This window comes from Kluyveromyces lactis (genome assembly GCF_000002515.2).
Source record: "Kluyveromyces lactis strain NRRL Y-1140 chromosome C complete sequence".
In the NCBI taxonomy this organism is placed as follows: Eukaryota; Fungi; Ascomycota; class Saccharomycetes; order Saccharomycetales; family Saccharomycetaceae; genus Kluyveromyces; species Kluyveromyces lactis.
Genome location: NC_006039.1, coordinates 214,331 through 227,599, shown reverse-complemented (window position 1 = coordinate 227,599; position 13,269 = coordinate 214,331). Strand labels below are relative to the sequence as shown.

The 13,269-nt window shown below is 37.9% G+C and overlaps 7 protein-coding genes across 7 annotated transcripts; 5 read left to right on the top strand and 2 right to left on the bottom strand.

Moving 5' to 3' along the window:
* Positions 1-66: 66 nt before the first annotated feature.
* On the top strand, positions 67-879 carry CWC23 (U2-type spliceosomal complex subunit CWC23; the record flags this gene model as incomplete). Its single annotated transcript, XM_452310.1, has 1 exon — positions 67-879. One exon carries the CDS (start codon positions 67-69, stop codon positions 877-879), a length of 813 nt encoding a protein of 270 aa, XP_452310.1.
* A 231-nt stretch (positions 880-1,110) lies between these two features.
* PDR17 (phosphatidylinositol transporter) lies at positions 1,111-2,130 on the top strand (the record flags this gene model as incomplete). Its single annotated transcript, XM_452309.1, has 1 exon — positions 1,111-2,130. One exon carries the CDS (start codon positions 1,111-1,113, stop codon positions 2,128-2,130), a length of 1,020 nt encoding a protein of 339 aa, XP_452309.1.
* A 415-nt stretch (positions 2,131-2,545) lies between these two features.
* On the top strand, positions 2,546-6,130 carry KLLA0_C02497g (uncharacterized protein; the record flags this gene model as incomplete). Its single annotated transcript, XM_452308.1, has 1 exon — positions 2,546-6,130. One exon carries the CDS (start codon positions 2,546-2,548, stop codon positions 6,128-6,130), a length of 3,585 nt encoding a protein of 1,194 aa, XP_452308.1.
* Positions 6,131-6,167: 37 nt separating this feature from the next.
* UFD1 (polyubiquitin-binding protein UFD1) lies at positions 6,168-7,205 on the bottom strand (the record flags this gene model as incomplete). The annotated part of the gene is made up of 1 exon (XM_452307.1): positions 6,168-7,205. One exon carries the CDS (start codon positions 7,203-7,205, stop codon positions 6,168-6,170), a length of 1,038 nt encoding a protein of 345 aa, XP_452307.1.
* A 568-nt stretch (positions 7,206-7,773) lies between these two features.
* Positions 7,774-10,860, top strand: TFC4 (transcription factor TFIIIC subunit TFC4; the record flags this gene model as incomplete). The annotated part of the gene is made up of 1 exon (XM_452306.1): positions 7,774-10,860. One exon carries the CDS (start codon positions 7,774-7,776, stop codon positions 10,858-10,860), a length of 3,087 nt encoding a protein of 1,028 aa, XP_452306.1.
* Positions 10,861-11,134: 274 nt separating this feature from the next.
* IST1 (Ist1p) lies at positions 11,135-11,956 on the top strand (the record flags this gene model as incomplete). Its single annotated transcript, XM_452305.2, has 1 exon — positions 11,135-11,956. One exon carries the CDS (start codon positions 11,135-11,137, stop codon positions 11,954-11,956), a length of 822 nt encoding a protein of 273 aa, XP_452305.2.
* A 125-nt stretch (positions 11,957-12,081) lies between these two features.
* Positions 12,082-13,263, bottom strand: TAM41 (putative phosphatidate cytidylyltransferase; the record flags this gene model as incomplete). The annotated part of the gene is made up of 1 exon (XM_452304.1): positions 12,082-13,263. The coding sequence occupies one exon, from the start codon at positions 13,261-13,263 to the stop codon at positions 12,082-12,084; it is 1,182 nt and encodes a 393-aa protein (XP_452304.1).
* Between the last annotated feature and the right edge of the window lie 6 nt (positions 13,264-13,269).

The following is a 13,269-nucleotide window of genomic DNA, read 5'->3' as shown; positions in this document are numbered from 1 at the left end:
CGGATAAATAAATCTCGAAATATCCAATAAGGCAAGGTCAACAGAGACAAAGAAGCTCAGTAACATATGGATTTAGCCCATGTCAAAGATAACCATGTTGACCTCTATCGAATACTACATATTCATGTAAATGATAATGAACATTTGAACTCAGTAACTCCTACTCTAATCAACAAACAGTTCAGGAAATTATCGCTAACGTTACATCCTGATAAATCCAATGAATCAGACTTAAACATCACACGAGACAGATGGGATAATTTACAATCGGCATACCGTATCCTCTCTGAGCATAAGAAAGAATATGATATCTGGTACCAGCGGACATTTCTACATAGCAATAGGGAGCTACTGGAAAAACTAGAGATTTCAGAGAAGGCCAAGAAAGAGAAGTTGATAAGTTATGATGAGATTGAAAAGATTCAGCGGTATGGCCAAACTCTAAGAAAGCTAGTACATTTTGAAATACCGATATCAGACTGGCGGAATCCCAGTTTTACAGAAAATACCGATGATCTGAATAAACTGACAGAAACTTGTCTCTTTAGAATCAAATTAGTGAAAAGGAAGGAATATAATAATGAACAGAAACTGAACGAATGGTTCAGGAAGATCGATATTCCTATTACAGTACAATACTACTCTGAGAATAATGATCAGCGAGAGGACGATCTCGTGGTTTACGCTAGTGCAAGAAATGTTCAAACTACAATTGAAATTCTCCGGACCATAGAAAACGAGAAAGAATTACATCCAGATATATTGGAATTCACTCCAGCAGTGGAATTCGAGCATTTCTCTTTCAAAGAAAAGGTTGAACTAGACCCTAGCTTAGGTAGTATTATATATAATTCATCCGATAACCCTATCATCATGTAGAGTAAGTATATTCTATTACTATTTTGTTGCTTCTGTTAAGAGTATCTGAAGGTTTTTATAAGCCCAATTCAATTGTTTTTCATTTAATGTAAGACATGGAAGCCATGAGGGAAATAAGGTATAATTAAATCATCATTTAAAAATAGTTCAATAAGCTGTTGGTTCTGTTGCCCGTGCTTTTCAAGATCTAGTATCTGGTACATTCAACTTGACAGATACATAAACAATACAATGAGGTTATTCCAGCGAAAGGGAAATGACCTAATCAGACAACCTGCAGATCTAATTCCATGTGATACGTTCATTTCTGATCCACCACTGCGATATACAAAACCGCATCGACAACCAGAGTTAGACAATGAGCAACAAGTGATATACCATGCTGTACTGCAACACTTCAGTGATCCGCAGTTGCGTTTGCCTGTAAATGGACATGCGGAAGATCTACAGGACTCAAATAACTATTCAACGTTAGGAGACTGGGAGAAATTCTGGCTTTCGAGGGAGTGTATCCTGAGATATCTGAGGGCAACCGCTTGGAATGCTGAACAAACTATTAGAAGGTTGCATAACACGTTACTATGGAGAAGGCAGTTCGGATTGGCTGATTATGCAAATCTAAAAGAAACAGCCACCTCCGTTGCCAATGAAAATGATACTGGTAAGATATCATTACTTGGATATGACAGGAAGAGTCAATTAGTACTTATACTGAAGAACGGCAGACAAAACACAGATCCAAGCTTTGAACAAATTCGACAGATTGTTTGGTTTTTAGAAGCTGCATCGATACTTGCTCCTAAAGGTACGGAATGCTGGACACTAATCATCGATCTTAAAAATCATCATATAGACAACGGTGGAACCCGTTCCCTATACGAATACCCACCACTCTCTCTTGCGAAGCAAGTGATCAATATATTTCAAGATCATTATCCAGAAAGACTATACAAATGTTTAATCTGCAATGTCCCAAATTCTGCGTGGACATTCTTGAAATTAGTGTACCCACTAATAGAACCCGAACCAAGAAAGAAAATCCTTTATAATGACCCCCTTGAAATCCATATAGAATCAGATCAATTGGGTGCTGAATACGGTGGTAGATTGGATTTCAATTACGATAACTCGATTTACTGGCCGGATTTAATACAGACCGTTGAATCAAGAAAGAAAGTACAATACGAAAAGTTTGAAGCCTTGGGTGCAAACGTTGGGATAAGAGAATTTGAAATAAAGAGAAATACTTAACAATGTAACGCGTACTTACCATCTACATACTTATCAACTTATTGTTTACCTACTTCATTTTTTTCCTTAATCTTGATCGCTACGTACCATGATATATTTGTTGATACCGCCGTTCTTGATAAAACATGCGCCGATGACTATCGAAAAGAAAAAAAAAAAAAAGGTCCAAGGTTAAATTGATATGAGGTGAGGGCATCTGTGGGAACTTTAAGTTTGGTATATAAATAATGCACCCGTATTTGGGGACGATACTGTTTACCCTATTTATGACATTGTGGATGGCTTCATAAATGGTAATACTAACCACTAGGATACCATTATTAATTTGATACTGGACTGTTATATTTTCTAGAGTTTATCGGTTTTCCAATTCTTTTCATGATCAGCAAGGCACCACTGTGATATAATACATCCCATGAAAGGTTCATCTAGTTTAAAGAATGGGTATGCAAAATTTCAGCGGTACTTCCCATGTGATAAGGTACTTGCCAAGAGGATCTTTAAGTCGACGGTTCACTCCACGGTTGCCTTAATTTTCTGTTTAATCCCTAAGGTACGAGAAAGATTGGGAAATGAACCTGCGATGCTACCTTTGATATCAGTCATGGTCCACCCGGGTCGTCGTGTTGGTGGAACTATACAGGGGGCTATATACTGTATCACAGGGTTAATCTTTGGGCTAGCTTTTTCTCTTCTAGGGAGGTTTTTGGCGCAAAGGTGCTTGGGGTCTACATGGAATATCTTAGATGAGAAAGAACAGTTAGTTTCAAACTATAATAGCTACAGATCTGGATTAGCAATTTTATCCGTTTTCGAAGTAATCATGCTTTTCGTTCATGGATGGATGAGATCTGTTTCCCATCATTATTTTGGCATAGTATTCCCCTTATTTCTAGTGGTTCATTTCGCATTTCTAGCTCCGCTATCTAATTCTGCAGCTGCAATTGCAAATTCCTTTAGTACACCTTTCTATTTAGGTATTGCTATGTCCTTGTTCTGGAATCTTACATTGTTCCCAGAGTTTGGTAGTACGTATTTAGGTAACACGACAGTGTATACCTTAAACGAAATCCACCATTCCCTCAACAACGCGATTAATTTCTTCTTATCCATTGATGAAGAGTCCAAAAAATTGTATGCAGCAGATACAGTTTCATCGGCTAAACTTTTGAAGATGAAGGATAATGTTGCCAAGAAAGTTTCGGCATGTTCAGCTGTTACGGAAGAATGTATTTACGAAATTTCTTATTCATACATGTCGCCAACTGAATTGAAACCAGTTACATCTCGATTCAAAGATCTTGCAATTTACGTTAATGCAATCATCAACGCCTGTCAATTAGAGTTTATGCTTCTTGGTCATACTCACAACGAGCACGACCTTCTTAATATTGATACTGAAAAGGAAATTCGTCATGCAGATGCAGCTAAATTGACAAAAGTCTTGTTAAAAGTGAGAATTCATATCTTTCGTTTGCATAAAACTTTAAGTGACTGCTTTTATTTGGTAAAAGTTATTCTTGCTAGGGATTTTGATGTTCAACTTGATAAAGTTCGCATCCCAAAAGCATTTGAAATGGATGATTTTCCTCAATTCAAGAATCGGGACGATTTGCCAATGCATATCGACACAGAAATGTATATCAATAAGTTGGTCAAAGCCTTGGTTCAGTTTGATCTTTCTTTCAGAGAAGAGTTAAGCAATATTGATGCAGATTTATTAGAACCAAATGACGAGATGTTCTTGTTAGCCTCATTCTTAATGAATTTCAAAGAAATTACAAACACCATTATTTCAATTATGAAATCAGTCAAGGAAATGCATATCAAACGTATGGAAAGAGAGGAAAAAGGTTGGTTTAGAGGGAAATCAATATGGTTTGTGGCTTTGCATAATCGTGCCAGCTTTATTGATTGGTTTTATGGCTCTCAAAGGAGAGCTCAAAGAGGAACAGAGAATGACAGTTTGGGCGGAGGTCATTCCATTCATTTTAATCCCGAAACCGTACCATTGAGACCAGACTATGAAGAAGATGAACTTTTATCTCAGCAAGCGTCAAGCCACGTTAATTTAAACGAATCTGAAAGTTCTGGACCTGTTTTGCCAAAGAATAATACTGATAACTCAACAGAAGATATAACTAGCCCCTCTCAAGGTTTTATATCCGTTTGCAACAGGTGGTTCAAAAAACTATTATTAAGTATCAATAGATTTTACAAATCCTCAAGGAATCATTTCCGTTTTGGTTTACAAGTAACGGTTGCTTTGATGCTTGCCTCCTTTCCAATGTTTGTTCCAGAGTCGAGAAACTGGTATGTCAACATACACGGTGCATGGATTGGATTCGTATGCATCTTATGTCTTGAGCCTTCGGTTGGTGGTACGTTCTGGGTTTTCTTTCTTCGTGGAGTCGGTGTAATTGCAGGTGCTGCATGGGGTTATCTTTCGTACGTTGCTGGAATAAATCAGACGAACCCTTATTTGGAAGTCATTATAACAATTTTTGGAGCAGTTCCAGGCTTTTACTTTCTCTTGGGTTCCCCATACATCAAGGCTGCGATCATTCAAATTATTAGTATATATATTGTGATGTTGGCTGCCATTTTACCTGGTTCTATAAAAGGTTCAATTCTTCAGAACTTCGCAAAGCGTTGTTTAGCTGTAGGATACGGTGGAGGAGTTGCGCTTGTGGTACAAGTCACATTATTTCCTATTACAGCTAGGGATCAGCTCAACGCAGAAATAGCGTTTTCAGTCGGATGCTTAGCTGAAATGGAAACATTGTATGCGGCTGGTATTGAGGGAGAAGCACTAAAACTCTCTCTATCAGATGAAAAGTATGAAAGGTTCAGAAAGCTCTCAGAGGCTACCAAGTCAGCCCTAAGTCGTGCCACATCATACAAAGGATTGACTAGACAGGAACCTAGATTAAAAGGTGAATATACAGAGCTTGAAAATGTCTTCACTCAAATCATATTCATTTTGAAACAAGTTGTTGAGAGGTTAGATAATAGCGTCCTTTTAAGACGACAATATGGAAGTGCAATTGCTGAAGAGCTAAATTCTATTGTCTATCCGTATAGAAGACAATTTGTCGCTTCGATCGTTAATATATTAAGAGCCGTCCAGGAGGCGATAATCAATAAAACACCAATGCCTCAGTATCTTCCAAGTTCTAGGATAGCTCATCGGAGACTTATTAATAAAGTTCGAGAAACATTGAAAATTAGATATGGGACACAGCTCCATAAGCCCAACACGTCTGAAAATTCTGGAGAGAGTTATTTACGCAAGAATGGTAACATTTACAATTTGTCAGATTCATCAGAATCCGACGAAGATCTTGGTTTGATAATGAAACCCAAGCGTAATATTAATGTCAATATGAAAGAAAGGCAATTTATCCTTAAAGAAAAATTCTTAAGTTGGAGTGCCTCCAGTTCAGCCAGCGAAGAAATTATTGAATATATTGAAGAATTGGTTGAATTGACAAAAATTCTTGTCGGTGTCAATGAGTTCAAATATGGATTTCTATCACGTCCTTTATATGAAGATTGGGCTGCAGAAGCTGTTGTTGGATTTGCAGATTTTGTGAACCACACGCAAGCTCCTCGAAAACCACCGACTAGAGGCAGAGAGTTAGATGAAGATGTTCCCTCTGAAAATGAAATGCAGTCTCTTGATGAGGATGCCGTTGAGTCTAACAGTGATGTGGAAGCTATTCAGCCTGTTGCGTTGCCAACAGATGAACATGTTTCAAGAACTTTGGCCAGAATGGCAACTAACACCACCCAGCATTCTCACGGTGAATCTTCTTCCAAATGGAGGCGCAGAGCTTATTCTATTGGCTCTGGAATGGGAACCGACGACTTGAATAGCTTGACCAAGGTTCATACTTTAGGCGAAGCCAACATAGCGTATTATGATGAAGACAGATCTAGTGAAGAGGAGGATGAATTGCCGTTGGTACTGAAAAGAATTGTTAGTCATAAAAAATAATTAAAACAGATAAGTAAAACTATATTTAATGTATTCGTTAATCTATTTCTATAACTTCTGGGCTTTTCGGAGCTTTTGTTTTAGAACCTTGATGAGAGCCTTTGTCTTTGCGTTTGGCGCTTTGTCGCAATGATTTGCCCTCTCCTTGGAAAACTTTTGAGCTGGCAATTTCATTATCCTCTCCATCATCAGATTTAGGAGGAACATACGGAAAGCCAAAGAACAATTGGCCCTCTGGCAAATTAAGTGGTGCTGGATTTCCGTCAAGAGATACGCTGATTTCTTTTATATCATCTTCCTTCGGTTTAATGGCTTTGCCAGAGAGTTTTTGACCTTCTCCATGAAAACTTTTGTCCTTATCCGTTGGATCCAAAATTTCAGCATAGTTGATTCTTTTTGACATACTTCCCAAGCCTTTAATAGATGGATCAAAACTAGGAGTCTGTTTCTTTTGAGATTTATAATCCGGTTCAACATATCCAACTGGCGGTGCGAAATCGGTCACCAAATCAGTTTCAATAACACATATGGATTTGGACGAAGATTCCGGTTTCACTTCTAATATCCGAATTCTGTATACTTTGTTATTGTAACTGATTTCAATTATATCGTCAATTGTTAGGGTGCTAAAGTTTCTAAGCACCCTTTCTAGCACAGCTTTTGGATCAGATATATCTAAGAAATCCACTGATTGAGGTTCCAACTTCACAAACTGGCCCAAAGGAACATCAGTAGAGCATATCTGGAGTACTGAGCCAGGTTGGATCTCTAAAGTTTCCATCATCCATTGTGGCAAGTAAACTCTCCCCTCTTCTGCAATAAATTCTAAAACACCACCATGGGTGACTTTGCCACTTTCTTGACTTTTTAGTTCGAAGAGCATAGGATATCTGACATTAAGAAGTGTCAATTTGTTTAAGGCGCTTGGTGGCAAAAATATCTTGCCTCCGTAATTAGCATCATCCTTGCGGATATTGTCATTCATCATAGCAATTGGATAACATCTAAAGAACTCTTCAAGCCTCTGAGGAATGTTTGCATAGGCGTTCCCATAACCGCTAAATCCTGAAAACATTTTGGCAGTAGGTAATAATCGAGTTGCTATGTTTGAGTACTTGAGTTACTGGTTTCAGCCAACACTATTAGAAGTGTTCAAATGTCCTTTGTCCCTTGATATAAATGTTTTCGTCATATCTAAAATATAGAAGACGATCTTCTTTCCAGATACACAACTGTCAAATTAGACGGTAAAAAATGGTATAAATACACGAACCGTGTGCGATAGGGTATCTAATGCCAACCGGTGATAATATCCTGAAGTCCTTGAATACCCAAGTGTATGTGGGACTCTTGTCAGTCATTTATTATGTTAACGATCGAAATGTCACTGACACGCACGTGACTTTTTACTCACCGTTACCCGACTTATGTTAGTTGGGTTTTTATCTAACTCTTCTACGTTCGGGGTTCGAATGGAAACAACATAAAGACAATTTGAAAGAGTAAACAAACATTGTTTAAACGTGAATAGTGTAACCATTTTGAAATAGATTGAATCAGTTGTATAGAGCAACATTTCTAGCAAATCCGGTCTATAAGTTTCTGTGATATACGACGGACTTAAAGGTAGTCTACCAGACAATATGTCTCATGAGCATGATGACGAGGAGCAATTCTATGAAGAATTGGATCAATATAGGGAAATAATCGAAAGAGATAAAGATGGCGACACTAATGATGAGGATGATAATCAAAGAAACAGCAGCGAGGATGAGTTCAATGAAGATAATTTTGACTTACTAGCGGAGTTTTCTGATTACGGTGAATTTTCTGATGATGACTACGACGAACAAGCGTTCATGGATGCTATTAGAGAAGCTAATAATTTCAAGCGACGTAAGGGGAAGAAAAGTGCTGGAACAAAACATGGACCAGTGCCAAAGCAGAGGCGGGAGAGACCATTAGACCCAGAAGTTGCTCAACTTCTATCAGAGGCTAATGAGGCATATGTTCGTAACGACATTCAAGTTGCTGAACAGTTGTATAATAAGGTAATCAAGGCGGATGCAAAGAACTTCGCCGCCTACAAAACTTTAGGTGATATTTACCATTTACAAGGAAGATTTAATGATTGTTGTAACTCGTGGTTTTTGGCAGCACATTTGAATTCAACAGACTGGGAGTTTTGGAAGATGGTTGCAGAACTTTCTGCAGAATTGGCACATGTGAGACAGGCAATTTACTGCTATACGAGAGCGATCCGGATAAATAATGAGGAATGGGAGTGTATATATAATCGAGCCCTCTTGTACAAAGAGATTGGGCAACTAGGACGAGCATTCGATGGGTTTCAGAAACTCTATGCTTACGACCCTCTTGATGCCAACATATTAAGGGAATTGGCTGTGATTTATGTGGAATATAATAGAGTGAGTGAAGCTATTGAATTATACATGAAAGTTTTTGGCGATAATGTGACAAGAAGAAATGCTTTTATTCTTGCATCTGAAGACGCTATTGATTCTGAAAATGAGTCAGAAGAGGAAACTGAAGAGGGCGATGAAGATCTAAACTTAACTCAGGAAGAGTTAGATATGTACCCCAACGTGTCTGTCAAAAAAATCGCAAAAAAACACAGATGTATCCCATTCGATTGGTCGTCTTTGAATATACTTGCAGAGTTGTTCATCAAACAAAATGGTGAACTTCACGGAATCAAAACAATAAAAAAGTGTGCCAGATGGATACAATACAGAGAAACTCAGACATTTTGGGAGGATGTTTATGATGATTCGGAGTTTGACAACAGAAGGTTCAGAAATGCCAAATTTCAATCCCTTACTGAAAGGGAAAAATCCAAGAGCTACTCTTTACCGATAGATATTCGAGTCAGACTTGGGTTACTTAGACTTAATAACAAGAATGTGTCAGAGGCAATGCAGCAGTTCCAATTTTTGTATGAAGAAAAATTTGATGAAATTGCTGATCTCTATTTTGAAGTAGGGGTTCAGTTATGTAAACTTGATAGATATCAAGAGGCTATTGATTTTCTAGCTCCGCTAAGCCAGCTCGACGAATATGATACGATTGAGTTGTACAGGCCGTTGAGTAAATGCTTTAGAGAACTAGATCAGTTAGAGAATGCTAGAGATGCTTTCGAAAAATTAGTAGAATTTGATCCATCTGATCTAGAACATAAATTAAGTCTTGCTGAAGTTCATCATAGTCTCGGTAATGAGGATGAATTCGATAAGCTACTTCATGAAGTTGTTGAAGAACGTAAAAAGCAAGCAAAAGAGACTGCACCAGAGGCACCAGATGACACATCTACGGGTAAAAAGGCCCGCCCAAGATTAGCTATTGCACCTTTGGAAGAAGAATTGCCTTCGGAAGAGATTAGATCTGCCACATTGGGGACTGGAAAACCATTGCTAGAGGACCACAATTATAAGAAGGCTCCAATCAAGAAGAAGAAGACAGCCGAGGAAATAGAACGTGAAAAGAAAGAAAGGGAAAAGAAAATACGATCAAATGTTTTGAACAAGTATGGGCAGTTACAAATATATAAAGAAGGTATGGAAGTAGGTGATGCGACGAAAACAACGCTATGGATAGATACTGCGTCAGATCTTATTGATATATTTTCAAGCATCAAAAATTTCTTTGTTAAAAGTCGTTCAAAGAAGTTTGTGGGGATCATAAAACGATCAAGGAAGTTTAATAAAGTTATTGATTACAGAATTGAAAAGCTCTCTAAACTATCACAAGGTGAAAATTTGATGGATGGTCTTCCTTTGATGGAGGAAAAAATCACCACTTCCTCAACAACAGAACTAAGAGGTCTCACTTATGACCAGTGGTTCGAACTATTTATGGAATTGGCATTAACCATCGCAAGGTTACAAAGCGCGAATGATGCTTCGAGTATTATCGAAACTGCTAGTGAAGTGAATGTGTTCTCACAGCACCCAGAGAGAGTTAAAATGATGAAATTTGTTAAGCTGGCAATAATATTACGACTTCAAGACGAACAAGAGATTGTCGAGAACCTTCGTGGACTCTTGAATCAGTTCCAGTTCAACAGAAAAATATTTCAGCTCTTCATGTTCAGCGTTTCCGAGGGCCAAACTTCTCTTAAAATTTTAAGCTCCACGGTGCAGCAGAAGTTCTTTCTTAGACAACTAAAAGCTTTCGATAGTATACGATTTGGGCAGCATGTTAATGGCCAAGCCTCAATCACAAATAAAGTGAGCAACCCTGAAAGAAAAATTTGCACTTACTTGAATTACATATATGCGATGTTGCTATATTCAAGTAAAGGATTTATGCCTGCTTTACAATACTTAAAAAGAATTGAATTGGAAGTCGGTGATGATCCGATGTTGGATTTGATTATTGGACTATCTCATTTACACCGATCCATGCAAAGGTTAACAGGAAACAGACAATTCCAAATTCTTCAAGGATTAAAATATTTATACCAGTATCATGAGCAACGCCTTAAGTATTACTCTGACGTTGAAAGACAAGAGGCGGACTATAATATTGGAAGAGCCTATCATCTTTTGGGTCTCTTTACGCCAGCTGTGAAATACTATAATAAAGTCTTGAATATCTACGATGACATTAAGCTGAAACGACATGCTGCATACAATTTAACCTTGATATACAATGAAAGTGAGAATTTCAATTTATCTAATGATTTGATGGAGCGCTACCTTTCTATATAGGTAGTAACCGTTTTGCTTGTTTAGATTTTGTAACATTATACAATTCCACTGTAGAACATTTTACGAACTCTTTATTTTACAACTTCAATGAAACTCAATTATGAAATCCAATAATTCAGTAAAACTTGTGAAAAAGTAAGGGACATACAATGTAAGCTGTAGTCATTACTTTTGAACCACATCTGATATATAATGTCAGGACCTACATCAACTCCAAGAATCAACGATGTCATACCAGGCACCCAATTCAATGAAGCTCAAAGCGATACTTAAGATGAGTATCCAGAGGTTGCGTTACGCACAGGAGAAACAACAAGCACTTGCGAAGCGATCACGCCGTGATGTTGCAAAGCTGCTCAATGAGGGCAAAGAACAGAAAGCACATTACCGTGTTGAGAGTTTGATCAATGATGATATACACATTGAGCTTTTGGAGATACTTGAGCTTTATTGCGAACTACTTCATGCTAGAGTTGCGATCTTCAATACCGTTTCTAACGAGGTGACATTAATTGAGTCACATGTAGATGATGGAATCAATGAGGCAGCTAGGGCAATCGTGTATGCCGCAATCTATATCCCTGAGATCAAGGAACTAGTACAAATAAAAGATATGTTGGGGCTGAAATTCGGTAATGAGTTTGTAAAAGCCATTATTGAAGACAAGATAGGGGTTCCTGAGAAAGTGCTACAGAAATGCTCGCCAAGACTACCAAAAAAAGAGCTGGTTGAGTTATATTTGAAGGAAATTGCAAGAACTTACGAAGTTCCTTATAGTGGCCTTGAGGAATTGGAAACTGAAGGAGTTGATGCTAATGACGCAGAACTGACGGAAAAAGAGCCAAACTCGGACAAGTCAAGTACTAACTCAGATGATAGTAGGCCGATACTTGCAGTCGATAATGATGAACCAGGAGACGACAAGCATCCAATTATCATTAAAAAACCTCGTCAAAATAGTGAAACTCTTAATCAAGAATTGAAGATACCGAAAGCTATAGTGAATGACGTCAAAGTATCTCATGGCAAATCAAAAGCCACTTCCAAAGATAGTCTTGATGAATTAAGAAAACGTTTCGAAGCATTAAAAAGATAAAGAGGGGACAAAAATTACGTCTTTAAGGATCTATATTTTTAATGTATAAAACGTCCATATAATATATATATATATATATACGTATATCATTTACCTGATAATGTTGTATGTTATTCCCAAAGAATTCAGTGCGATTTAATTGCCTTTAACTTTTTTGCCCAAGCGTATTTTATTGATTTCATCAATCCAGCAGATAAAACGCCTTTTGCAGTTTGAATAGTCGATCCTCGGCTGATTCTTTCTGTTAACTGATCAGTAGCGTTATCCAAGGTGAAGTTCTGGGGTAGATACGTCGAATTGTTCAAGAAAACATCCTTATAAATTGGTTTGTAGTAGAATTTGAAGTTATCAAGGTTTTTCTCCACGATATTGTCAATTTTCTTTGGATTCTCACCACCCAGTTTATATCTTATATCACCAAGATAACTTAATGCCGTAATTTCCTTGTAAAAGTCAAATTCAGTGAATGAATCGCCGTTGAATTTTTTTGAAAGTTTATGTTTCGCAAGTGTTGCAGCAGCCTTCAAGTTTAATTGATTCCAGTATTGTACCCGCAGATCGTTTTTCAACACTTTGACTGGTTTTTGCAACCTACCTGCAAGGTAAAATGTGTCCCAGGTGGCTAAATCTTTCAAGAGTCTAGACATGGACACGACCCCATATTTTACATCATGGCCGTTGATGTTAATAAATGGATTGAAGTAGACTCCGGCACCGACTTCTTGAAATTTCGACACAAACTCCGAACCAAAGTAGCGAAGAGAAGAATAATGGCCTGGATTCTGCCTCATATTTAACGAGTGGAAATGTTCTGGATGGGTGACACCGAAGATCATATCGATCTGAGGTTTCTCAGAAGATTTGGAATATCCCGCTTGTTGAAAGACTCCACTACCATAGCCGAATGCATATTTTATCGGTGACTTGAAATGGCCCAAAATTGATTGAAGATCACGTTCTAATGACTTATCTACAGTTATTAGTTGGTTATCACCATAATTTGGTGGTAACCTATTGATCTTGAATAAATAGTTGGTGAATCGTGAGGTTCGTTCATCGATCTTTTTGAGCCCTTTTTCAAGCAGGTATAAATCAGCATCGCCTGTTTTCTCAGCAACGATGTCCTCGTTCAGCTTAGCGATCGCCCTACGTCTGAACTTATTGGGGTTAGGATGAATAACCTCCTGTGTGCTTGAAGTCTCGGTTTTAAGCAGCAGATTGTTTCCTGATTGGAAACGCACAAGCCTGTTCACCGACTTCACTCCTGGTACATTCTTAACACTGTTTGCAACTTTACCCCTCAACATCAAAGA